At 44.7% G+C, this 24,311-nt stretch overlaps 1 protein-coding gene across 1 annotated transcript in view; it reads left to right on the plus strand.

The window, feature by feature from the left end:
• The window catches only part of CACNA1B (calcium voltage-gated channel subunit alpha1 B), a 443,389-nt gene that overhangs the window by 311,200 nt on the left and 107,878 nt on the right, over positions 1-24,311 (plus strand). The window contains exons 18-19 of the mRNA XM_054997363.1: positions 3,569-3,675; positions 18,540-18,602. Coding sequence (XP_054853338.1) covers positions 3,569-3,675; positions 18,540-18,602 — 170 coding nt within the window. The remainder of the gene's footprint in view (positions 1-3,568; positions 3,676-18,539; positions 18,603-24,311) is intronic.

Consider the following 24,311-nt stretch of genomic DNA (forward strand, 5'->3'; position numbering starts at 1 on the left):
AATTTACATCACTGGTAAAATTTGTTTTTATTACCAATCAGGCACACTTATCCTGAAACTATTACTCTTGTTTGTAAAGAATGATGAGATGTATTTCAAACTGATGCCCTGCTTTTGAACCTGTATAGTCTGTCTACGTTCATTGGTCCTAGCAATCAACAGTGATAGTCACTTTTGGGACCTGCTCAGAATATGGTAACTTTTAACTGCTTAGGCAGACTCAGTTCAAATGTTACAAACAAATCAGGGCTTGTTCGTGTTGGACTTGAGCCTGGTTAAATGTTGGGTCCCAATTCATCATATGTCTGAATGTGAATGCCTTGACAAATTGAGGTTGGTTATCTTTCCGGTAACTGCAATTTTTAACCATAGTTTAATCCTGATTTGGAATCCTAGTAACTTGGAAACTTCAGTACATTAAGGTGTCCATACATTTGTATATCATGATAAATTGGAATTATTTAAAGACTTCAGTCTTGGCAGGCTGCAGAAAGGGAAGGAGGAGCATGCAAGCCCAGCCAGGTTTTTAAACTCCAGCATGTTCATGATGTCCAAACTGAGAGCCAAGCTACAAGTGACGCCTTACACAGGTTGGACACTTGTCAGCTTCCCTCAAGTTTTGATGGGAAATGTAGGCGTCCTGGTCTCGCAGCTGTAATGGAGAGCCAAGCTGTAAAACCAGGACGCCTACATTTCCCATCAAAACTTGAGAGAAGCTGACAAGTGTCCAACCTGTGTAAGGCGTCACTTGTAGCTTGGCTCTGAATTTCAGATACTCACCAAGGAACTGTCCACCTTTTGTGATTACTGAAACTGACTTCTAAAAATGACATTCTGATTTTCAGGACAGTGGCCTGGGTCTTTCTGCAAAACAGCAATCTAGTCATCATCGTGGAAAACACTGCACAATAGCTGAGGCAGGATGCGGCCCCCGCACTGCAGTTCCCCAGGCACACTTATGAGGATGTGCGCACACCAAACATTACAAACCATTTTAGAGTTCTTGTGGCAGGGGGAGTGACCTATTTTTCCCCCTGACTCTTCATGGAGAGAGCTCCTAATTACTGACCCAAGTGTGAGCCAAATGGAGAGTCTTTCTATCCATCACTAATTATTTCCCAGACTTTCCTGTAACCACTCTGGTTTTAATGATGTAGTTTGTTTCTTCCAGTGCCTGGCATTGATTGTTCGTTACCCATTTTCAGATATAAAGAACTGAGAGGGTCAGCCAAGGCTAGCCAGTAAATCCTTCACTAACCTGAGCTAGGTTATCAGATTCACCATGTCTTTCTGTAAATATTCTGAAACGAAACCTTCATAATCGGGAGACTGGCCTTGAATTTGCAACTCTGGAATTAGTGACCATTCCTCTTATCACTCTGTAACATCCTTGGTGGGAGGGGATGTGGCTCAGTAGTAATCTCACGCTTTGTATGTCAGAGGTCCAGAGGTCTGTCTCAGGCAGCAGGTGGGATTTTCTCTGCCTGAGATGCTGCAGAGCCACTGAGAGGAGACAGAATTGACCTGTGTGGACAGATGCTCTTACGCTACCTAAGGCAGCTTCCTATGTTCATGGGACAGAATACTAAGTATCGCTTTTTGACGTGTTTGCTTTTGTTGGTCCCGGATTCCTTTCAATTTTAATTAATTTAAAATGTTTCTGCACTGCCTTTCAACCACGTGTAGTCACTACAGCTTCCTGGTGGTGATTTCTTCAATTGTGGCACCACATCATGATCACACAAATGACTGCATTGCTTCAAGTGTTTAACCCTTGCTAGGGGTAAAGTTGCCTGCTGTGGACATGAATCAGAATTGGGCTCAGGAAACACAAGTTACTTGGGGGGAAATTATCAGAAAATAACTTGCTGACAAAAACCCATTCCAAAATCATAGTTTCCTCCAAAGAGTCACTTCTCACCCTTTCCTTCTACTGCCCACTAAACATGGGCATGGACTGGGAAAAAGCCACAGACCATTGGTCCATGGTCCATTGCATTTCACGGACCACAGACCATTCATGGACCCGCCCTAGTTCACAGACCAGTTCATTGGTCCGTGGTCTGTCATATCCAGGGGTCCTAGCATCGCCCTCTTCACACTCAGAGATGCCAAACTTGCAGTGTGTCTTCAGCAGGCTGTCCTCCAGCCACCCTCCAATTTTGGCCAAGATTGCATTTCAGACATCCGAGTTACAGACCCCCAAAGCAGCCACCCCCAGGAAACTTCCAATACATAGGATAGGAGCTGCAAATACCAATTGATTTGCATTGGCTTGCGGCAATTGGCAGAGCCCTAGGCTCGCCCAACACCCCACAATCAAATAAAAATTGAAAGGGGAAAAATGAGTCAGAAGAGTGAGCCCTCAAGGTGACCAATAAGCTTGCACCCAGAGCCTGACTGCAGCCCTGAGACTGGGTTGGGGCACAGCCCTAGGCTAGCCCACTGACCTACAAGCAAATAAGAATTGAAAGAAAAAAGGAGAAACAAAAATGAGCCCTCAGCCAAGGAAAGCCAATAAGCTTGCTCCCACCCAGAGCCTTGCTGCAACACAAGCCCCAAGCTTCCCTCTGGCACAATCCGAAAAAACTCTCACAACAAGCAGTTCCTCCGAGCCAGTAAACAGCTGCAAAGTGAAAGCAAGGCTCTGAACTATGTCTTATATACTAAATACTCACATAGAGAATAATGGGAGCTCTCTGGTTGGCAGCCAGAGCAGCCTGTCAAGGTTTTCAGGGTAAGATTGGTGTGTTTCAAGGGCAGCAGAAGGTCTTCAGGCGACTCCTACATTGCCTAGGGAATCGATTGCTCGGCTAGGATGTCTGGTTTCATGGACCGACAGACCAGTCAAAGTTCATCATGTCTGTGAAAAAAGGCATGTCCCACGACCTGCCAGCTCGTGAACACCAAACTGGCATGGTCCATGTAAAATTTTGAACCATTTTTTGGTCCGTGCCCATCTCTACTGCCCACTATCAGTTTTGCTGGTGGCCAGCCATAACAGCCACAACCACAGGGTGAGTGGGAGGAGGAGGGGAGAGGGAAGCTTTCTTGTGGCTTGGGCATAAATGGAGCCAGCAAAGAATACAGGGTTGGATTGCAGAGACGATGAGTGACAGAACTAATCTTCAGAAACCAGAGACTTCAAGTTCTGGTGGCATATCTGATCTTTAATCTTGCTGGGATCTTGTTATTTCTTGGGTACTTCCTTTCCTCAGTTCTTCCAGCCCTTTTTCAAAGTAAGATTTCAGAGCAGTTTTTGGCTCTCAAAAGAAAGGGCAGCCCTCACCTTGAAATGAAACCACACCATAATTTGGTTGGGTCCATAATGATAGTTCATGATCCACCAGGAAGTTCTCCCATGCAAGCAGTTATGCAAGACTTGCGCAAAAGCACCAGTGCATTCCTGTGCCACTCCCATAATTTTGTATGTGGGGCTTACACAGGACATTTTCCTATCGAGTGTCCTTGCTGTAAGGTGGCTTTAGAGCATGCCAGCGTTCTCCCCTCTTTTATAAGAGAGTTGTCTGAATAAGGTCACCTTGTTTGTGTTGTTATCTCTCCGCAGGACGAAGAGGAGATGGAAGAAGCTACCAATCAAAAACTTGCCCTGCAAAAGGCCAAGGAGGTAGCAGACGTTAGTCCCCTGTCTGCAGCTAACATTTCCATAGCAGCGTAAGGGTTCATTTTATTATTTAGGAAACTTTATCCCATTTTATTTCATGCTTGTTTTTCTCCTGCTTTGTTTTGGGTCCAGCAAGAGCTATGTGCACATATACATATATAATAGATTTTCATTCCATTGCAGAATCTCATAAAAGTTGCATAGGCCCTTAGACAGACTGCACAGAATAAGCAGAGGATTCAGGCTCCTGAGGATAAGTACAACGACTCTCTCTCTCTCTCTCTCTCAGACATTTGTTTCACTGGGAACCAGCCTTCATTTTGCTTCTGTTTGCAATGTTCTTGTCCAAGTTTTAGTACACAAATATATAGTGTGAATCATCAAAGGGGCAACCTAATTTGCATATTATGCAAATTGCTTGCTAACAATGCAACTCGAGCACATTAGCTGGCTGTTGTCTACTGGCTGCATTGTGTCTGCTCATGATGAACACTATGTCAACAAAGTTGGGGAGAGATCAGAGGAAGCATCTTTGGACCTGACTTGACCATTCTAGTTCATGTGAGGACTTGTTAATTCTTTCTTCTCAAGCAACAGCAAAGCTCATCTGTTAGAAATGTAGCAAGTATGCCTATTACAGTTGTGCCTTCCCTCAATGGCTAGAACAATGGAAGGCATGACTGGGCTTGTTTCTGATAACTTCACAGAAGACTGCCCGAACGTTTCACCTTGTACCTCTGGATCTACAAAGGCTAGAGATTTGCGTGTTTAAAAATAAAAGCTGCAAATACAGACCAGCTAATGACCCAGATGGGCACCAAATGGTGTGCCCAAAATCTAAACAAAACCTGGACAGCTGAACCTTAAGGCAGTCCTAATTATCTGGCTCCTCTGTTCACAATAAGGGACGGATGTGTGAAATAAAAGGAGAGAAGCATTGGAGGAGAGGCTAGTACTGCAACAGATGTCAAGAAGGGAGCATGAGATAATGGCCTTCCAATACCTATGAAGATCCAAGGTCTTTGAACAAAATGCAGCAACAATATAATCCCTGGTGGAAAGGCGGCATGGTGTAGCCTGATCTCATCAGCTCTTGGAAGCTAAGCAGGGACAGCTTCCATAGGTATTTGGGTGGGAGGCCACCAAGGAAGATGCTCAGGGTCCATCTTTGGATCCTTAAATGTATAGTTGAGTTGCAAAAAGCATCTGGAGGGCAGGTTGATACAAGTCAGAGTTGTGGCGCAAAGGAAGAATGGTGGGCTTAATTTTTTGACCCATTCCATTTCTGGTTGGGAATGCTCCCCTTGGCTGCTTTAACTGAAAAAGACATGTATTTTACCCATGGCCCTGACCTGGATAGCCCAGGTGAGCCTGATCTCATCAGATCTCAGAAGCTAAGCAGAGTCGGCCTTGATTAGTAATTGGATAAGAGATCTCCAACGAAGATCAGGGTTGCAGAGGCAGGCAATGGCAAACCACCTCTGATAGTTTCTTGCCATGAAAACCCACCAGGGGTCGCCATAAGTCAACTCTGACTTGAGGGCACCACACCCACATTGTACCCATGAAGGAAAGAGTTCAACTCCTTTTCCCAGCTCTGTGGCCCTGATACAATTATCTCTCCTTGCCCATCTGTTGTTGCTTTATAGGGCCAATTATGCTCCTGGGGATCTGAAAACAACTCACCTGCATCACATGTGGTTTGGAGTGGACCAAAGGCATCCAAGAAAATGGTGCATTTGGAATATCCACCCCCCCATGGTGGTTTCCCTATCCTGTCACAAGATAAGTGCAGGATAACATAATGACATGTAGTGTTAGAATTATTCTAAGGCTCAGGACACAGAGTGCCAAACCATGGTTTGGTGTTAGAGGAACGAGCTGCTTCTTGTTCCAATGGAAGCAGTTCCTTTCAACAGAAGGGTGCCATTGCTTCCAACCTGTACGTTTTATTTGCTTGCTTGTTTAGATCCCCTTCAGAAGTTTCAGGCCCCTTGGTCATGCAGTTCTGTTAGTTTTAATAGGAACTGGGTATAAATAAATAAATGATTGTGCCAGGACTAACTTTATATGCCAGGACAAACTTTCTTTCATAAGGAAATGCCTGGAAGACCTTTGTGTTGCACTTGCTTTGTATCCCCTCTTTGGACAGTTCGAGTGGGCAAAATTTGCGAACATTCAGTGCTTATTCAGTTTAGATCTACTCATGCAGTTCTGGTGGAGGTGTTCCTTTGCACGTGTTGTGACTCATACAGTGAAGTATTAGTCCCCTGCAGATGGAAAGGATGTTTGGAGTACCAAGGGTCATTTGATGGTCAGTACTTACGAAACAAAAAGAGGGGATGAGGAGATGAATCATTGAATGGTTTCCCTTAACTCAAATCCCCTCCCCCCCTCCTGGATACTAGAAGCAATTAGGGTTCCCTTCAGAAGTTTCAGGCCAGTTTCAGGCCAGTTTGGTCAGTTTTCTTACCCTCCTTTTTCCTTTTTTGGTGCAATCCAGGGGAGAAACGCTTTGTCCCAGTTGTAACAATCTAGTTTTGTTCTTTGCTCATCTTGTTTCTGTCCTCCATTCCTTGGCATTGCCTGACCCAAGTCAGACAATTAAAATCCAAATCCAATAGCAAATTAAAATTTCCATGACATCTGTCTCTAAAAAAAAAACAGAAACAAAAGAAAGCCATATGCCATTATTCCCAGGGCATTCTTATATTAGTTCACTCCAAATGTCTTCCCAAATTAGAGATTTCATCATCAGTCTCCTAAAGCCAGCCCCAAAAGTAGCCATTTGCACTTCTTCACTAAGGAAGAGTCGCGGCCATGGTGCCATAGCTGAAATGACCTTGACTTGTGGCCACCAGTCTTAATTGAGATGGAGCAGGACTTTGCCCAAAGATCTAAGGAACTATGCACAGGTGATGGAAAAGAGATAGTTATGCAGGGCAGCAGATCTGTTACCCTACATTAGTTCCCCAGATAGAAAGTCCTTGCATTTCAGCTTGCCGTACTTTCAGCCACGTTGTAGCTTTCTTTCTGCATCTCTCACCCTCTCTCTCTCTCTCACACACACACACACTGATCCACCCAGGCGTCATTTCGTAGAAAAAGAGCTGGAGGAACTCATTAGCATAACTCATTAACATATGCTACACCTCTTGCCATCACCAGAAGTGTGTTATTAGTATAACTGATTTGCGTATGCCACACCCCCTGACATCACCTATTCTGGCTGTTTTGGACCCAATCCTGGCCATTCAGGGCCAAAATTGGGCCCAAAATGGCAAAAAGGGTCTGAAAATGGCTGAAAAGGGGCCCAAAATGGTCAGGATCAGGCCACTGATGAGCGGGAGAGTGATCCACCACCCGTCAGAGTCCCAATCCAGGCTGTTTCGGCCCCAATCCAGGCCAAAACGGGTCCAAAATGGCCAAGAGTCAGGTGGGCGGGGGCACCTGACATGTGATCTCTTTGGGGAACTGCCGGAACTGCGTTCCTGTGCATTCCCCCTCGAAATGAGCCCTGGATCCACCACTGATAGGTATCTCATTCAGGAACTATTGAAGAAATGTTCAGAGCTATTGAAAAACATGAAAGGCCCAGACCTTCATTCAGGCATTACTTGAGCCCAAGCCATAGTGACTGACTGATTCACAGTAATCAGACAAAGGCTGATTCCACACATGTTGGATAATGCACTTTCAATGCACTTTATCAATCGCTTGAGGTGGATTTTTTGTTCCACACACAACAAAATCCGTTCCAAATGATCTATAAAGATGATTGGAAGTGCATTATCCAACGTGCGCAGAATCACTCAAACTCTCAATGATATGGAAAGAAGTATTCACCCCAGTTAGGGAAGTACCAAGCTGTTATTGGCCTTCATTAAATTAGTTCCATGTATAGCTCTATTGTATCCCAGGGAGAATTTATGGTGAATTGTAGCCTCTGTGGGCCTGGCTTCCACTTCTCCAGTAGAATAATGTTCTTTTTGGAATGTATTTTATAAAAAAATTATTTATTTATTTCTATTCTGCCCTGCCCGCACTAGCAGGCTCAGGGCGGATTACATTCATAAACTTTAAAATTTACATTCCACAATTAAAATCACAATAAATACAATATAAATATTTAAAAACATAGAGCGGCACAAAAATAGTTTGATTCAGTCCAACACCCAACCATCACTGAAAAATACTTTAAAAAAGAAAGTTTTGGGGGTGGATGCAGTGAGAGAGAGGGCCCCATTCTATTCAGTTCGGCCGGTGGGGGCCCTACCCAGCATCAATCATACACCTGTTGGAACAGCTCCATCTAACAGGCCCGGCAGAAGGATAACAGGTCCTGCCAGGCCCTGGTCTCATTAGACAGAGCATTGTTCCAGGTTGTAGCCAGGACCAAAAAGGCTTTGGCTCTAGTCGATGCTAGGCAGGCCTCCCTGGGGCCAGGGACTATTAATAGCTATTTATCTCCAGATCGAAGCATCCTCTGGGGCACATATGGGGAGAGGTGGTCCTGAAGATATGCAAGTCCCAGTCCGCATAGGGCATTATAGGTTAATACCAAAACCTTGATTCTGATTTGGTACTCCACTGGTAATCAGTGCAGCTGGCACAATACTGGTGTTATATGTGCATTACTAGGTATTCCGGTGATGACATGTGCCGCTGCATTTTGGATCAGCTGTAACTGCCAGATCAGACTCAAGGGAAGCCCTGCGTAGAGCATATTACAGTAATCTAACCTAGAGGTGACCATCGCCTGGATCACTGTAGTGAAGTCGCAGGTCAAAAGATAGGGGGCAAGCTGCCTGATCCATTGAAGATGAAAAAAAGAAGACCTGGCAGCTGTGTTGACCTGAGCCTCCATTTTCAGGGAGGCATCTAGGGTCACCCCCAGGCTCCTGACGCTCAGAGCTGGTGTAAGCACCACCCCGTCGAGGGCAGGGAGCTGGGGGTCCCGAATCCATGCATTTGCTTTTTCTTTTTTCTTTTTTGTTGTTTTTTGGCTGGCTCACTCATTCTTGTTTTGCGATGTGTTGCTTTTTCTGTTTATTGTTTTGTGAACTGGATTTGGCAATGTTGTCCTCTTAATGCATTCAGTGTTGTATATTATGCGAACTGTTCATGAGCATAGAGTAGGGATGCTGCCAAACCTCATATTGCATGTTCTTGGAATACATGCAGCAGAGCTTGCAATCCTCTACTTTAACACAGGGGTGAGCTCACTCCCCTAAATTCTTCTACAGCTTGGATTATATATCTGAAATGAAGAAGATCTCTTCCTACCCTACCTCTCCCTATTATTCCTCCTCAACTCCCCCCCCCCCCCACAAATTAGTCTGTGGCTCACTGGAAGGTTCACTGGTAGGACATCTCCTTTGCATGTCCAAAGTCCCAGGTTCAGTCCCCAACATCTGCTGTTAAAATGTTCAGGTAGTAGGTAGTAGGTAATGTGAAGGAGTCTTGGAGAGCTGCTGTCCATCGGAGCAGACAATACTGACTTTTATAATGAGTGGTCTAACTCTGTAGAAGGCAGGTTCATGTATGTCTTCGTCTTGCCTGCTGCTCCTTTGACAGTTAAGCAAACTAATTGGAAGAGGAGAATCCTCCCTCCCTCTTTCTTCCACTGCTTTGGACCTTTTCCATTGTGTCCTAGTGCACACTGGGGTGGGGGGGTGGGGGTGGAAATATTTTAAAGCCCAATTCCAAGGTGAGCCCAAAGAGGCAAGTCCAACACTAGGATAAACTAACAGGTGGGAAAAATTAATCAAATCACTGATGCACTTGGTTTCATAAGGGAAATGGCTACCGGGGAGGGGAGAAATTGGCCCTTTAGGGAAATGGCCTTTCAAGGTTCCCTTATGTAAAGTTCCTGGGATCCCAAAGTCTTGTTCTTGGCTTGGCTTGCATCTCATCAGTCATTCAGGGTTTCTGTGTTTGTTGTATCAAAGGCTCCCTTAAAAATCATTTTCAAGTCCTTACGTCAAAAAGAACCTTTATGCTATCCTCTTGAGCAGACCTTTCTTCTTGAAGCTTCTATTACCTGTAATTTTCTTAGACAGCTGACAAATCTGTCACTTTGAGCTTATGCACCAAATTCTTTTATCCTGCTAGAGAGGCACCGGTGTCATTTACAAAACAGGTTATGGTTAAGAACAAAAACAAGGATACAAGTTCACCACAAACATTCAACCAGAGCTGTCCGAATATTAGGCAAGGGTCAAAAAAGAGCATCACTCCCAAGTCCCAGAAGGCACTAGTAGTTAGAATAAAATTTACTAATGTAGGATCTGCCAGCATAAGTAATGCAGTGGCAGCTATGCCTGGTATCTGATCTTGGTCTTTGCAGTTAAAAGGAAGGTAGGGTAGACTGGGAGGAAGAAAGGCGAAACGTATCTTCAGCTAAGCAGAACTAAGTTTACTAGTTGCTCAGACCAGTGAGCAAGTCTGACCTGGAAACTTTTTTGGGGGGTCAAGGAATATCACCTGACCTGCTGGTCCTGGGAGACTTCTGGTTGGACTTGTTACTCTCTCTACAATCCCTTCATTTGACCAGAGTTGGGGGGCAGATTATACTGATTCATGCTTGTAGGAATGCTACTGAATATGACATGCTTGCTGGTTTAGTTCTAATGTCCCTATTTTGCTTTTGCTTATTCCTTGTGCAATTCAAACCCATGACTTTTTATGCCATTTTCTGTTTCTTCATACCATTTTTTTAAAATTTTCAGCATTGTGCTTTAATAAGTCAGCATCATATGTTTATATGCATAGTTTACGTATAAATGATGTATGTTGTATATATATATATAAGAACAGTATATACGTTCTATAAAAATACATAAAAGAAGACTCCTGTTCATCACAGGGAGAATTCTATAACCATGCCTGAAAATATTCAATAATTCTGGTACTAATAAAGTCTCCCAGACAACTTTCGATATCCTTCATATTGATGAGCAATCTCCCTTGAGCATTTTCTATTTGGAAAGCACTCTGTGTAGTACAGTTGTTTAACAGTGCAATCCTAAACCAAGTTACATCCTTCTAAATCCACTGAACTCAATGGGCTTATGAGGGGGTAATTCTATTTAGGATTGTTGTAAGTCACATTGATTTGAAAGCAATTTGACCTCTTGCTCTTAAACAGATAAGAGACTTTACAAATTGGCTGGCAACAGACATGCAAGGGAGGTGCTTAGTCTAATTACAGAATCTGATATCCTGAGACAGTAGGTGAATGACAGGATACAGTGACCCACTGATATTTATTAGTTTGTGTTTACTAAGGCAGCTCATCAGACCTTTTTGTACAATTTTCTAGTGGCAAAGCGATAAGTGCCCATCCTCCAAGACAAACATTTCAGCATTTCCATTTCTTCTGGGAACTGTTCAATGTTAGCTGTCAGATAGGGAGGTTGCTTCTTGCAAAAAAAAGAGGAAAATACCTGAATTTATATTGTATTCTGCTGTAATCCTAAAGCCTTGCAGCAAATGTTAGCTCTGTTTTGTGGAGCCTTCCCTTTCAATTGTTCCTCTAATTCTGTGGACATGTGAGGTGATAATTTTTTCCATAAGTTCCCCTTTCTAAACCTAGTCTTGAATCAGCAGACACCTTCTTACCTCACCTCCAAGATTCTTTCTTCTGTCCCTTGGGTTCTTTTTGGGAGAGTGGAGGTGGGAGGGGTTCTGGTTTGTTCCTGGTGGTAATTAGCTCTGAGGAGGATCTCTAATCCTTCTATTTCTAAGGACAAGTCAACTCATTGACTCAGCCACTGATTGTCATTCTGTGGTGGAGCAGCTGCATGGCCTCATTTTCACTGCATATATAAGGCACGGTTTGAGCTGTATGCTCCTGGCCCAGATGGACTTAATTTGGGTCATCCCCCCTTCCTTTGTTAAGGGGTAAAGACCATGCAAGTCGAGCCTCTGAGCATATGCCTAATATGTCTAACAGTGAAATCCTAAGTAGAGTTACTCCAGTCTAAGCCCACTGAAATCAATGGGTTTAGACTGGTGTAATTCTGTTTAGGATTACACTATAAATACATCAGCCAGTTTAGTCTAGCATCCAAATGATCTTAACAGTATCCCATTCAAAATCAGTCCTGTTACGTTGAATAGTCCTATAAGTTTCTGAGGTGCATAAAGTTAATGTTATGGCAGACTACCATTCCAAAGATGGATGTTCTGCAAGCTTCATTGTATCCATCAAAACGAGGACTGTAATTGTCAAACTGACTCCAGTATCGATATATTGTCGAAGGGTTTCATGGCTGGAGAACGATGGTTGTTGTGGGTTTTCCAGGCTGTATAGCCGTGGTCTTGGCATTGTAGTTCCTGACGTTTCGCCAGCAGCTGTGGCTGGCATCTTCAGAGGTGTAGCCCCAAAAGAAAGAGAAAGATCTCTTTCTTTTGGTGCTACACCTCTGAAGATGTCAGCCACAGCTGCTGGCGAAACGTCAGGAACTGCAATGCCAAGACCACGGCCATACAGCCTGGAAAATCCACAACAACCATCGACTCCAGTACCGTCCCAATGAGGTCAATGAGATCTCTGTGAACAGTGTATTGCTGAGTATTGTGGTCCAAGAACCATTAATGTGGTAATCCAGAAGATCTACTCTGGTTTGTAAGGCCTTTCTCTTCCATCTTGTGGATTATGGATATGTAAGTAGACCATTGGGACAAAGCACTCAGCTCTTTCTCCTCCACTAGGTTCAAACTAGTTTCAGGAACTCACTTTTAAAAAAAATCAAACACATAAGCAAAGTTAACTAAAAGTTATATAATGGATAATACAACAAGATCAAATGTGTTTCATTTTTTAAAAAACTGAGAAGTCAATTGACATTTTAATCATTATGTGGAGAAATAATTAGATTTCAAATGTGTTCTGTTGTTATAAAGAATTAACGGTTGCAATTAAGAAATTAAAATTCAGATTGATGACCTCTAACTAAAGATAAAAACTTTTTCCAGTTGGCAGTCTGGTAATAGGAAAAGAAAACTGTATACTTGGAAGCCATAGAAAAGAGAGTGGAGTGCCATTAGCTGATGACAGCCAGTTCACTTTCCCTTTATAATGTGTCTTATAGCTAGGGATGTGCATTTCGGCTTTCTGAAAGCCGAAAGAAAGCCGAAACAAAAGTGTTTCGGCTTCTTTCAGGTTAGCCGAAACGTTTCAGGCTAAGCCGAAACGTTTCGGCTAGCCGAAAGAAAAAAAGCCGAAACGTTTCGGCTTTAGGCTTTTTCAATGGGAAAATGCCTCCGGCGTCTTCCCGGACGTCTGGGGGAGGCATTTTCCCACCGAATCAGCCCAAAATTGGTGGGGACCTTCCTCTAACCCCTCTCTACAAACCCTCCAAGATTCAGACCGATTGGACTTTGGGGGGCCATGTTATGGCCCCCCAAAGCAGGTCCCCCTATCCTCCCATAAGAAAGCGAAGGAGCAGCATATTGTTAGCATGCTGCTGCTGATCTTTCTTCATTATTTCCTATGGGGAAAAAATGAAGAGGCAGGCTTCCTTTGCCAGGGGTGGCATTTTGCATGCAAAATGCCCCCTCACCCTCAGGGGCCCTTCTCCCACCCCTCCTCCCACCCCCCACCAAGGCTCAGCCTGCTCCCACTTGGGGGGGGCATTTCATGGCCTCCCCAAGTAGGTGCTGTAATCTCATTCTCTACCACTGACAGCTGGGGGAGGCTTGTGTTGCCAGGGGTGGCATTTTGCATGCAAAATGCCCCCCAACCCTCTGGGGCCCTTCTCCCACCCCCCACCAAGGCTCAGACTGCTCCCACTTGGGGGGGCCATTTCATGGCCTCCCCAAGTAGGTGCTCTCATCTCTACCACTGACAGCTGGGGGAGGCTTGTCTTGCCAGGGGTGGCATTTTGCATGCAAAATGCCCCCCAGCCCTCTGGGGCCCTTCTCCCACCCTTCCTCCCACCCCCCACCAAGGCTCAGACTGCTCCCACTTGGGGGGGCCATTTCATGGCCTCCCCAAGTAGGTGCTCTCAGCCCCCAAAGTCCACCCCCTACAGCCCCACACAAACCCAATTCCCCCCCAGCTGCCACACACAGACCCAAATCCCCACATGAGCCCCTCACAGACCGAAATCCACCCCCAGCAGCCCCACACCCATAACCCCAGGAACAGGCTGGCAAAGGCCAGCCCTCTCCCTTTGTTCCCTATGCTGGGAACTTCTAAACTCTCTTTCCCTGGGCAATTCTGCACAGCCCAGGGGTGCCACAATGGTGGGCACACTTCTGAGTGCCAGCTGGTCCCTGTGAAAGAGCACCTGAACCACAGACACCCTCCCTCAAATTCCCCCACCACCTACAGTGATGGCTGGCCAGCCAGCCCCATTGTTCCCTATGATGGGAACCAACTGCACAACAAAGAATAAAACAAGAACAACACAAAATAAAGTTTTTAAAAAATTATTTTCTCCCTTCCAAAGTACAAGTAGGCAAAGCATAATGACACATTACACCAGCAGTCCCCCACACAGAAAAATAACACAACTCACTTAACATCAGAGAATCCCAAAGCACGATTCCTGTCAAAAACACTTTATTTCTTGAACAGCTTTAGGTTACACAGCAGGGGGGAACACCAAAGGGCATGGCAGCACTATCTTACACAAAAATAACACAACTCACTTAACATCAGAGAATCACAAAAGCACAATTCCTGTCAAAAACACTTTATTTCTTGAACAGCTTTAGGTTACACAGCAGGGGGGGAACACCAAAGGGCATGGAAGCAGTATCTTACACAAAAATAACACAACTCACTTCACATTAAAGAATCACCCCAAAAAATTGCTGTCAAAAGCACTTTATTTCTGTAACTGCTTTAGGTCACACAGTAGGAAGGCACAACAGAGCAGGAAAGCAGTGTACTACACAAAAATAACACAACTCACTTCACATCAGAGAATCACACAAACACAATTGCTGTCAAAAACGGTGAAGTGGGTTGTATTATTTTTTGTAGTACATTGCTATCATGCCCTGTTGTGCCCGCCTACTGTGTAACCTAAAGCTGTTCAAGAAATAAAGTGTTTTTGCCAGGAATTGTGTTTTTGTGATTCTCTGATGTTAAGTGAGTTGTGTTATTTTTGTGTAAGATAGTGCTGCCATGCCCTTTGGTGTTCCCCCCTGCTGTGTAACCTAAAGCTGTTCAAGAAATAAAGTGTTTTTGACAGGAATCGTGCTTTGGGATTCTCTGATGTTAAGTGAGTTGTGTTATTTTTCTGTGTGGGGGACTGCTGGTGTAATGTGTCATAATGCTTTGCCTGCTTGAACTTTGGAAGGGAGAAAATAATTTTTTAAAAACTTTATTTTGTGTTGTTCTTGTTTTATTCTTTGTTGTGCAGTTGGTTCCCATCATAGGGAACAATGGGGCTGGCTGGCCAGCCATCTCTGTAGGTGGTGGGGGAATTTGAGGGAGGGTGTCTGTGGTTCAGGTGCTCTTTCACAGGGACCAGCTGGCACTCAGAAGTGTGCCCACCATTGTGGCACCCCTGGGCTGTGCAGAATTGCCCAGGGAAAGAGAGTTTAGAAGTTCCCAGCATAGGGAACAAAGGGAGAGGGCTGGCCTTTGCCAGCCTGTTCCTGGGGTTATGGGTGTGGGGCAGGTGGGGGTGGATTTGGGTCTGTGAGGGGCTAATGTGGGGATCTGGGTCTGTGTGTGGCAGCTGGGGGGAATTGGGTTTGTGTGAGGCTGTAAGGGGTGGACTTTAGGGGCTGAGAGGACCTACTTGGGGAGGCCATGAAATGGCCCCCCCAAGTGGGAGCAGTCTGAGCCTTGGTGGGGGGTGGGAGGAAGGGTGGGAGAAGGGCCCCAGAGGGTTGGGGGGCATTTTGCATGCAAAATGCCACCCCTGGCAACACAAGCCTCCCCCAGCTGTCAGTGGTAGAGATGAGAGCAGAGCACCTACTTGGGGAGGCCATGAAATGCCCCCCCAAGTGGGAGCAGGCTGAGCCTTGGTGGGGGGTGGGAGGAAGGGTGGGAGAAGGGCCCCTGAGGGTAAGGGGGCATTTTGCATACAAAATGCCACCCCTGGCAAAGGAAGCCTGCTTCTTCATTTTTCCCCATAGGAAATAATGAAGAAGATGAGCAGCAGCATGCTAACAATATGCTGCTCCTTCGCTTTCTTATGGGAGGATAGGGGTACCTGCTTTGGGGGGCCATAACATGGCCCCCCAAAGTCCAATCGGTCTGAAACGTGGGGGGTTTGTAGAGAGGGGTTAGAGGAAGGTCCCCACCAATTTTGGGCTGATTCGGTGGGAAAATGCCTCCCCCAGACGTCCGGGAAGACGCCAGAGGCATTTTCCCATTGAAAAAGCCGAAAGCTGAAAGTAAGCCGAAAGCCGAAATGGCTGGCCGTTTCGGCTTTCGGCTTATACGAAAGAGAATCCTCTTTCGGCTTTCTGCTTTCGGCTTTAGCCGAAAATTTTTGGCTTGCACACCCCTACTTATAGCCCAAACCTTCAGGCAGTGAATTTTAAGGTTCTAAAACTTAGAGCTAAGCTACAAGAGACGAATTACACGAGGAGGAGCATGTGAAGGGAGTCATAATGTTAGCCGGGAAGCTGAGTTTTAAAAGAGATTGGAAGGCTTTGTCAATTTCCCCTCTCTACAGAGCCAGGGAGATCTCTGCTCAGGTTTGTTTATTTCTTCTTCAACTCTTAGAAGGGAAGGTGAAACTGATAGAGCCTTTGGGAGGCAAAGAGGAAATTAACAGACCCTCTGAGCAGCAAACTCATCTTCCTGGCTAACATTGCAACTCCACGTGCTCCTCCTCCTGTCATTTGTCTCTTGCAGCTTGGCTAATAGACATTTTTAAGGGGACCAAATGTCACCTCTTTTAATCCAGAATAGTCTTCTAGTTTGTTTGTGTTTTTAAACTATAGTAACCAGTCATGTGTTTGTCCTTTTTGGTAGTTGACACTGGCCAAGCAGGCCTGAAATGAGAAAATAGCTTTGACCATGCTACACAACCCCATGAAGCACTTTGGATAATATTAAAGAAACAGCTGCTGTTTTGCATCCGGCTCCAGTGGAGGATAAAGCAACCATAGTCTGATTGCTAAAAAGGATTTGAGGTCTATAACTGACAGCATAATGAACTGGCATAATTGAAGGGATGCTATCTAGTTAAGATGGCCTTTGTATCAGGTTTGTAATGTGAGTTAATCTGGCTCGCACAGTGCTTCACTAATGCCTCATCAGGCTCAGTGTACCAAAAACAATGTTCAAAGGTGGAAGTGACTCAGTTTCCTTTCCAGTCCTCACACTATCCTCAACACATATGGGAGCTGCTAAGCTCATAATAGATGGGAAGATGATGAGGATACACAACTAATCAGCTTTCGAAGGAAGTAAAAGATGAGACACTTCTGCTCTTGTGTCATGTTTTTTTTTTTTTGGTACTCCAGGCCTTGAAATGGTAACATGGCAAAAGAGGAACAGATTAGTTATGGATTGTATGGCTCCCTAGGCTTAGGAAATTGGCTATCACTGCTCTGTAGCAAAAAAAGAGGGGGCACTTTAGGTTATAGGAACAAAAGCATTATGGCCAAGATTTGATACCACCATCCAAAATTAGCCCAGACTAGTTTGGAGTTGTGGGTACAGTATTATTTGATGTAGTTCAGGAAGATCAATTAACACCTACCATTTTAGTGAAATACTGGAAGTACTGGGTGTATTTAGCAGCAGCAAATAGTAGCGCTGATGCCAAAATAAGGAGCAAGTAACATTCTGGGGCTGGCTTGGCGGATGGTGTAATGAGGGAGACTATGGTGGATTTGGCGTCTCCACCTATCTCGGGCCAGTTTGCTTTGTGTACATTCTGACCTCAGCAGCTGCTGATGAAGAAAGAGTCATCTCAAAATGGGCAGCAGGTGAGTTTCTGGGGTCAGGTTGTTAGGACAATCTGACCTAGGAGACCAAAGTGAACTCTGCTACTCCTCCCTCCTCAAGCCAGTCTGCTTATCTCAGACCAGAAGATGAAAGGTGATGTTGCTTATTTTTCCTGCTTGTTGCTAGTGAGTGTTTCAGACTTTGAGCATCTCTACTTTCAATCACTCAGAATCAGACTTTTGGAAGGAAAAGTCTCGCCCTTCTTCCTACCCTGGAGCCAATTTTGGTCTGCTTTAGCAGAGGAAATCAGCAGCTGCTGACTCAACAATCCCGCTTTAGTGAGATTTTCCTTCGGTAGGCCAAACAGCAGAATCAAGTCAAGATGGGAAAGCCTGCAGATCGTTAGCTACAGCTATGATGATTGGGCCATTTACTAGCTTAAATCAAAGAGAGATTGGTATCTGTAATAGTTACCTATCTAGAGAAGGTGAAGGATTGTCTGTTTTGGAGTTTCCCAGGGAAAAACCTGGCTAGGTAACTGTAAAAAAACACAACCTTTTCTCATTTAGATTATATCCATTTAATTGTATTTTTGTTGTCCCTGCTAGTTTCTTTATTTATAGTTCCATGATAGAGCAGCAACCAGAAATCATTATCCTATGTTGTAGAACTATCGGAGAGTATACTAGTACCTTTACTTGAACTTACTACTGTAATTCCATCGTCAGGGATGTATGATGATGATGATTTTTAAAATGGAGAGACATAAATATAAAATCATAATATATTGATATCTTTATGGTTTGGAGTCTACTTTTGTATAGTTTTGGTGTTTTGCTTTGGTTTGATATTTTCCCCTTTTAACTAGCAGATGATGGCTCTGTGCTGCCACCTTTCCTGAAGCTTGCCTGGGCTCCAGTGGAGATGCACGTTCCAGCCTCCCGTCCGAGTCTCTTCTTGATGTCTCTTAGCTTATTCTCCTGGGGGGCTGTTTTCTTCTCACTTTTTGTTTTTTTGTTCTTTTGTTTCCTGCATGTGCAGTTTTGTAAAGCAAACTCGAGGTACTGTATCTCGCAGCTCGTCAGTCTCCAGCGTAAATTCACCGTGAGTTGCCCTCTGTATACAATATTCAGTACATAAGATTGGTGATTGACATACGTACAGAATTAGTTTCTCCCCTCTCCTTGTACATACTGTTGCTCAAGTCATTCACTTTATTGTGGAAAACTCGCTGGAGTAGAAAGTGGACGGCATTACCTTGTAATGCTAGCGAGTTGCTCATAAAGCAACTCAGTTGTGTGACTTTTGGGCTTTCCATTTCCCCCCTCCCCCTTCATGCGCTTGCATGCACTTTGTGCATTTTGCTTTAGTCCCCCTCTTGCCCTTTGTGCTCTTGTTTTGTGGCTTCTGTTGACCCCAGTTGGTCTGGTCAGATGGTTTTCTTTTCCCTTCTCACCCCACCCCACCAGTCGAACCTCTGGCTTTGGTTTTTCTACCCAAAAGCAGTTGTACAGCAAGGCTGCCTCAGGAATCATTACAGTGCATATCAAGTTATGAAGCTGTCTATTGTGGAGTCTGCTCATGGATTCTCTTTTAAGCCAGCAGTGTGTCTGGCTGTATGAAGGCCAACATGAAGCTGACCCTCTGTTCTCCCTGAGAATTGAAGTACGGCCGGCAGGGATTGCCTTCTTTTCACTCAGCAAGCTCTGTTATATTTTCAAATGTCCTAGATCCAGTGGAAGGATGTTTTTTTGTGCAACATCTAGGGAATTAATTGCTTGGACGCAGTTGGGATTCAGTTTGTGTTTGGGGACATATGGCTGGTAGGGGGGAGCTAAGAGGCATTTGAGCCACTTCCTGACCTTCGTCATGGGTGGCTGGATCTCTGCCGCTGATCAGGCTTGTTGTGGAGTGTGCTGCGAAGAGAGAGGTTCAGTTAAATGCCCTGCAGATTGTGCTTGCCAATTTGAGGGGGCAGGGTTAAGCCACCTCAGCACCCTCCCGCTCTAAAGCCATTTTCCTAGTTGACTTTGGGCTGCTAGGCTCTAATGCCTACAATTAAAAATGAAAACTTACATGACAAGAAGAAGAGTTCTAACTTAGTCACTCACACACACACACACACACACACACACACACACACACACACACACAACCTTTATCGGCATGTCAGAGTGAAAAAAGGTACATTAAAATTAGTTGATAGCTTCCTTGATACAGATTGCAGATTGAAGAAAACTAGCCACGTTAGAGGTTATAGAAAAGTTGTGACCAGATAGTAATCGCTGGACCTTGACATTATCAGAAAGGCCGCACCATGAATAAAGAAGGGAGCTCAAAAGTTTGTCTCGGATCTTAGAATAAAATAAACAGTATAATAGAACATGGGAAACAGATTCAATGACGCCCAGGCCACAAGGGCATTTTCTGAGTCCGTAAGGGGTCCCTTGGCATCTCCCAATGAAAATGGCCGAAGGCAGTATGTTGAATCTGGCCAGCATTAGTGCCCTTCTATGATGGGGATCAGTTAGGGAGAAGAAATAGGCGGCTAACTGGCAGAGGCAGTCCCAAGTGAATTGGGGAACAGAGTTCTAAGTTGGTTTCCTATGAGCAGAGAGTGCCCGATTTCCCAAAGTATTGAAGTTTTTTCACCTATATTCTGAAATTGTCCATCACTTAACTATGTAACACTGTTCTGGGAGGCTTAGTTTAAGGCCTGGGTACCCAGAAACTGCAGGTCAGGAATTCAAGGTAACCACTTCAACCCTGATTCCTCCTTTGTTATGCCCTCACCATCTACCACCCACTTTGCTTTCCAAATCACGATGTGGTTGCTTCATCACTGCTGTCAAGCCAGAAGATGTTATGACTGTGTCATTTGGCCACAACCTCAGGTGTCCCAAGCAGTTCCTCTGAGTTACTTGCTGAGTTGTATACCAAGGTTGCAAAGCAGGGGCACTGGAATGGTATAGTTTGAACAGACCAATTGGGGTTTGTAGAAGAGTGTTTGTTCAGCAAATAGTTTAATATGGTAACGTTTAAAACAGGACTATGTGTTGGAGAGTGGGATAGATAAGGTTCTTCTTAGATCACATCCAGCAAAAATAGCAAACTCCAGTTTCTGAAAGGCGTTCTCATCCCTAGAATATTCATGTTCCTTATTACTTCAAAATAATATATAGCACCGGACAGGTGTTAAGACAGTAACAAAGTTAATAACACATTGCATTTATATAGCACCTTCCCTAAATGATCAAAACACTTTTTGGTCCAGTTACAATGCTACACTATACTAGAACTAATGCCAGTATACAGTGCAATCCTAAGAAAAATTATTCCAGTCTCAGCACATTGATTACAATATGCTTAGATTGGAGTAACTCTGTTTAGGATTGCACTGATAATGTACTTAGGACCTTGTGCTTCCCCAGTAGCCAATGGTAGAAACAACATGGAAAGAGTCCACAATGCAACAGCATTAGCCACTCCTACACTGTTACTCGTGTGGCTGGGGTATTTACAGGTCCTGCAAAACATTATCATCCTGTAGCCTTATGATTCCTTTGGAGGATGCAAAGAATGTAAAATTGAATTGTTAATACCTGAATTATTATCCTATTGCGAGTTCCCATTTGCGCTCTTAAGAGCAGCCTGATTTCATTTATAGTGCTCCAGCATCCAAACACAAGGAGACCACTTTGCACCTCTGAGTTGATTGTCTTTTAAGTAGCAAATGTGTCCTCTTAACATATTTGAAAATCAATTAAAACAGCAAGGAAGGCGCTGTCAGCAGACTAAGGACCAAGCTACAAATGACACTTGCCTGGCAAGTGAACAGACTCACGTGTATTCCTCCCTGTTCACTTGCCATTCACTTGCTCTCCACTTGATCAAGTGAATGACAAGTGAACAGGGAGGAATACACGTGAGGGCCAAGCTACACATGACGAATGACACTTGAACGGCAAGTGGATTGAGTGGAGGGCAAGTGAACAGGGAGAAATACACTTGCCGTTCAAGTGTCATTCGTCACGTGTAGCTTGGCCCTGAGTCTGTTCACTTGCCAGGCAAGTGAATGGCAAGTGAATAGGGAGGAATACACGCGAATCTGTTCACTTGCCAGGCAAGTGTCATTCGTCACGTGTAGCTTGGCCCTGAGTCTGTTCACTTGCCAGGCAAGTGAATGGCAAGTGAATAGGGAGGAATACACGCGAGTCTGTTCACTTGCCAGGCAAGTGTCATTCGTCACGTGTAGCTTGGCCCTGAGTCTGTTCACTTGCCAGGCAAGTGAATGGCAAGTGAATAGGGAGGAATACACGCGAGTCTGTTCACTTGCCAGGCAAGTGTCATTTGTCACGTGTAGCTTGGCCCTGAGTCTGTTCACTTGCCAGGCAAGTGAATGGCAAGTGAATAGGGAGGAATACACGCGAGTCTGTTCACTTGCCAGGCAAGTGTCATTTGTCACGTGTAGCTTGGCCCTGAGTCTGTTCACTTGCCAGGCAAGTGAATGGCAAGTGAATAGGGAGGAATACACGCGAGTCTGTTCACTTGCCAGGCAAGTGTCATTTGTCACGTGTAGCTTGGCCCTGAGTCTGTTCACTTGCCAGGCAAGTGTCATTTGTCACGTGTAGCTTGGCCCTGAGTCTGTTCACTTGCCAGGCAAGTGAATGGCAAGTGAATAGGGAGGAATACACGCGAGTCTGTTCACTTGCCAGGCAAGTGTCATTTGTCACGTGTAGCTTGGCCCTGAGTCTGTTCACTTGCCAGGCAAGTGTCATTTGTCACGTGTAGCTTGGCCCTGAGTCTGTTCACTTGCCAGGCAAGTGAATGGCAAGTGAATAGGGAGGAATACACGCGAGTCTGTTCACTTGCCAGGCAAGTGTCATTTGTCACGTGTAGCTTGGCCCTAAGAGCTTTTCCTGCAGTATATTCCAGAGGGGCAGCAGTGTGAGTCTGTTGCAGCAAAGCCCACAAAGAGTCTTGTGTCACCTTGAAGAAAAATGCATCCACGGCGGCAAAAGCTTCTGTGGACATGGTTTCTAGTCCACAAAACATCTGTTTTCAATGTGCTGTGACTCTTCACTGTACTGTATGTGAAACTTGAAACCATGGAAGTTAATTGGGGAGAGTTTCTGAATATGAGAAGCTTGTTAAATTGTAAATTGGTGGGCAGGACCTTGTTGGTTTTATCTTCATGTTTGAAACTTGCCTTCTGGGTTGACGTCACCCGAGGACTGAACGGCAGCCCACCCCCCGATGACTCTGTGTCTGGGAACCCCAACAGCACGAAGGCAAGCTGTTGCTTGCTTGGAGGCAAGCTGTGGGGCAGGGCCTGACCAAAATGATGGAAATTCCACTGCCACATTTGCTGGGTCAGCTGGAGCGCCCTAAAGGAAAAGATGCCCAGCCAGTGTACATACATAATAAAATAACATTTTAAAACCATTAAAACCATCCAAAAAGAACAACAACACATCATTAAAGCAACTAAAATACATACAAAGACAAAAAAAAAGAGCATTGGATAGGAAGGAGAGATCACTGAGGGAACATCACACGAAACAAAAAAGTCTTCATCCACTGGCTGAAGATAAGAATAGGAGGGGATAGATGAATCTCCCTGGAGAAACAGAATTTTGGTGCCTGGAAGATCCTCTTCCAGGCTGCCACCTGCCTCATCTCAGGAGGTGAGGGTACCTGAACCAGAGTCTTTGAAGATGGCCATTGTGGTTGGGTAAGTTCATAAGGGAGTAGACAGTCCTTCAGATCCGTTGCTCCCAAACTATGTAGCAGTGAGGATGCTAGAGGTGGAGGACTTGAGAGAGGTTTTCAGTGCCTGTGTGTTTAAACCCCAGCAGGAGAAGGCTGAGGACTCCTCTGCAGACTCTGTGAAAACAGCAGAGAAAGGATAAGTGGAGTGGCAATAAACACCGTCTCCTCTCAGAGAGCCCAAGGATGATAGCAGGTCTTGGATAGGGCCAGGACAACTCAGGAGGAGGAGAGGGAGGAGGAGGAAGTGGTAGCCATTTTCTGGGTCATGTGGACTGAGGCAAAGGTGAACCTTGTACACTGCGTTGTTAGTTTTAATTTTGTCTATTGTTCATTAAAATTTTGAATGCGATTCGGTATTTCAGCCAGTGGGCCTGAGGCTAAAAGTATATTTAGCTGAGCAATCTAACCCTTTCAGAGGTGGCCAGGCTACATAATAGACTTCAGGCCTTTTAGCAGAAAAGACTTGCCAATTTTGGTGTCAACATATAATGTCCAAAAGAGACATGTCATGTTAAAAGTATGGAGCATCTCAGTTTTCAAAAATATTTTTCTCATGAGAATGACTAAACTTTTTATCTCCCTGAGATTAAAAATATGATAAGACCAGTAATGGGCAGGTTAAAATGTTGCTTTTGAGTCCAAAGCTGCTCCACGGACTGCCAGTGGGGTTTAGGGCAATGGAGAACGATTGCATTAGTCCAAAATGAAAATGTTTGTGGCATTTCCTAAGGTTGGCAATTGATTCATTCCTTACTAAATGCATTTACTCTTGCTGTCTCTAATCTATGAATGTCGCATTTTGATGTTTGTGTATCTGTGACCTGTTTGAATGTTGCCACCTGTTATGTCGCAAGAGAGAATATGAATAATATATTATGCACTAGAGTGTTTGCTGAAGTCAGGAGCAAAATTTCCTTTGATTTGAATGAATGCTAGTTATGCATTGGCAGAAAGCAACAATAGCTCACATGGGTGACCTGCTGTCTCTCTCTCTCTCACACACACACACAAAATACCAAGGGCGTTTTCTTCTTTTTTTGT

The sequence above is a fragment of the Eublepharis macularius genome, chromosome 14 (assembly GCF_028583425.1).
Source record: "Eublepharis macularius isolate TG4126 chromosome 14, MPM_Emac_v1.0, whole genome shotgun sequence".
NCBI classification, from domain to species: domain Eukaryota; kingdom Metazoa; phylum Chordata; class Lepidosauria; order Squamata; family Eublepharidae; genus Eublepharis; species Eublepharis macularius.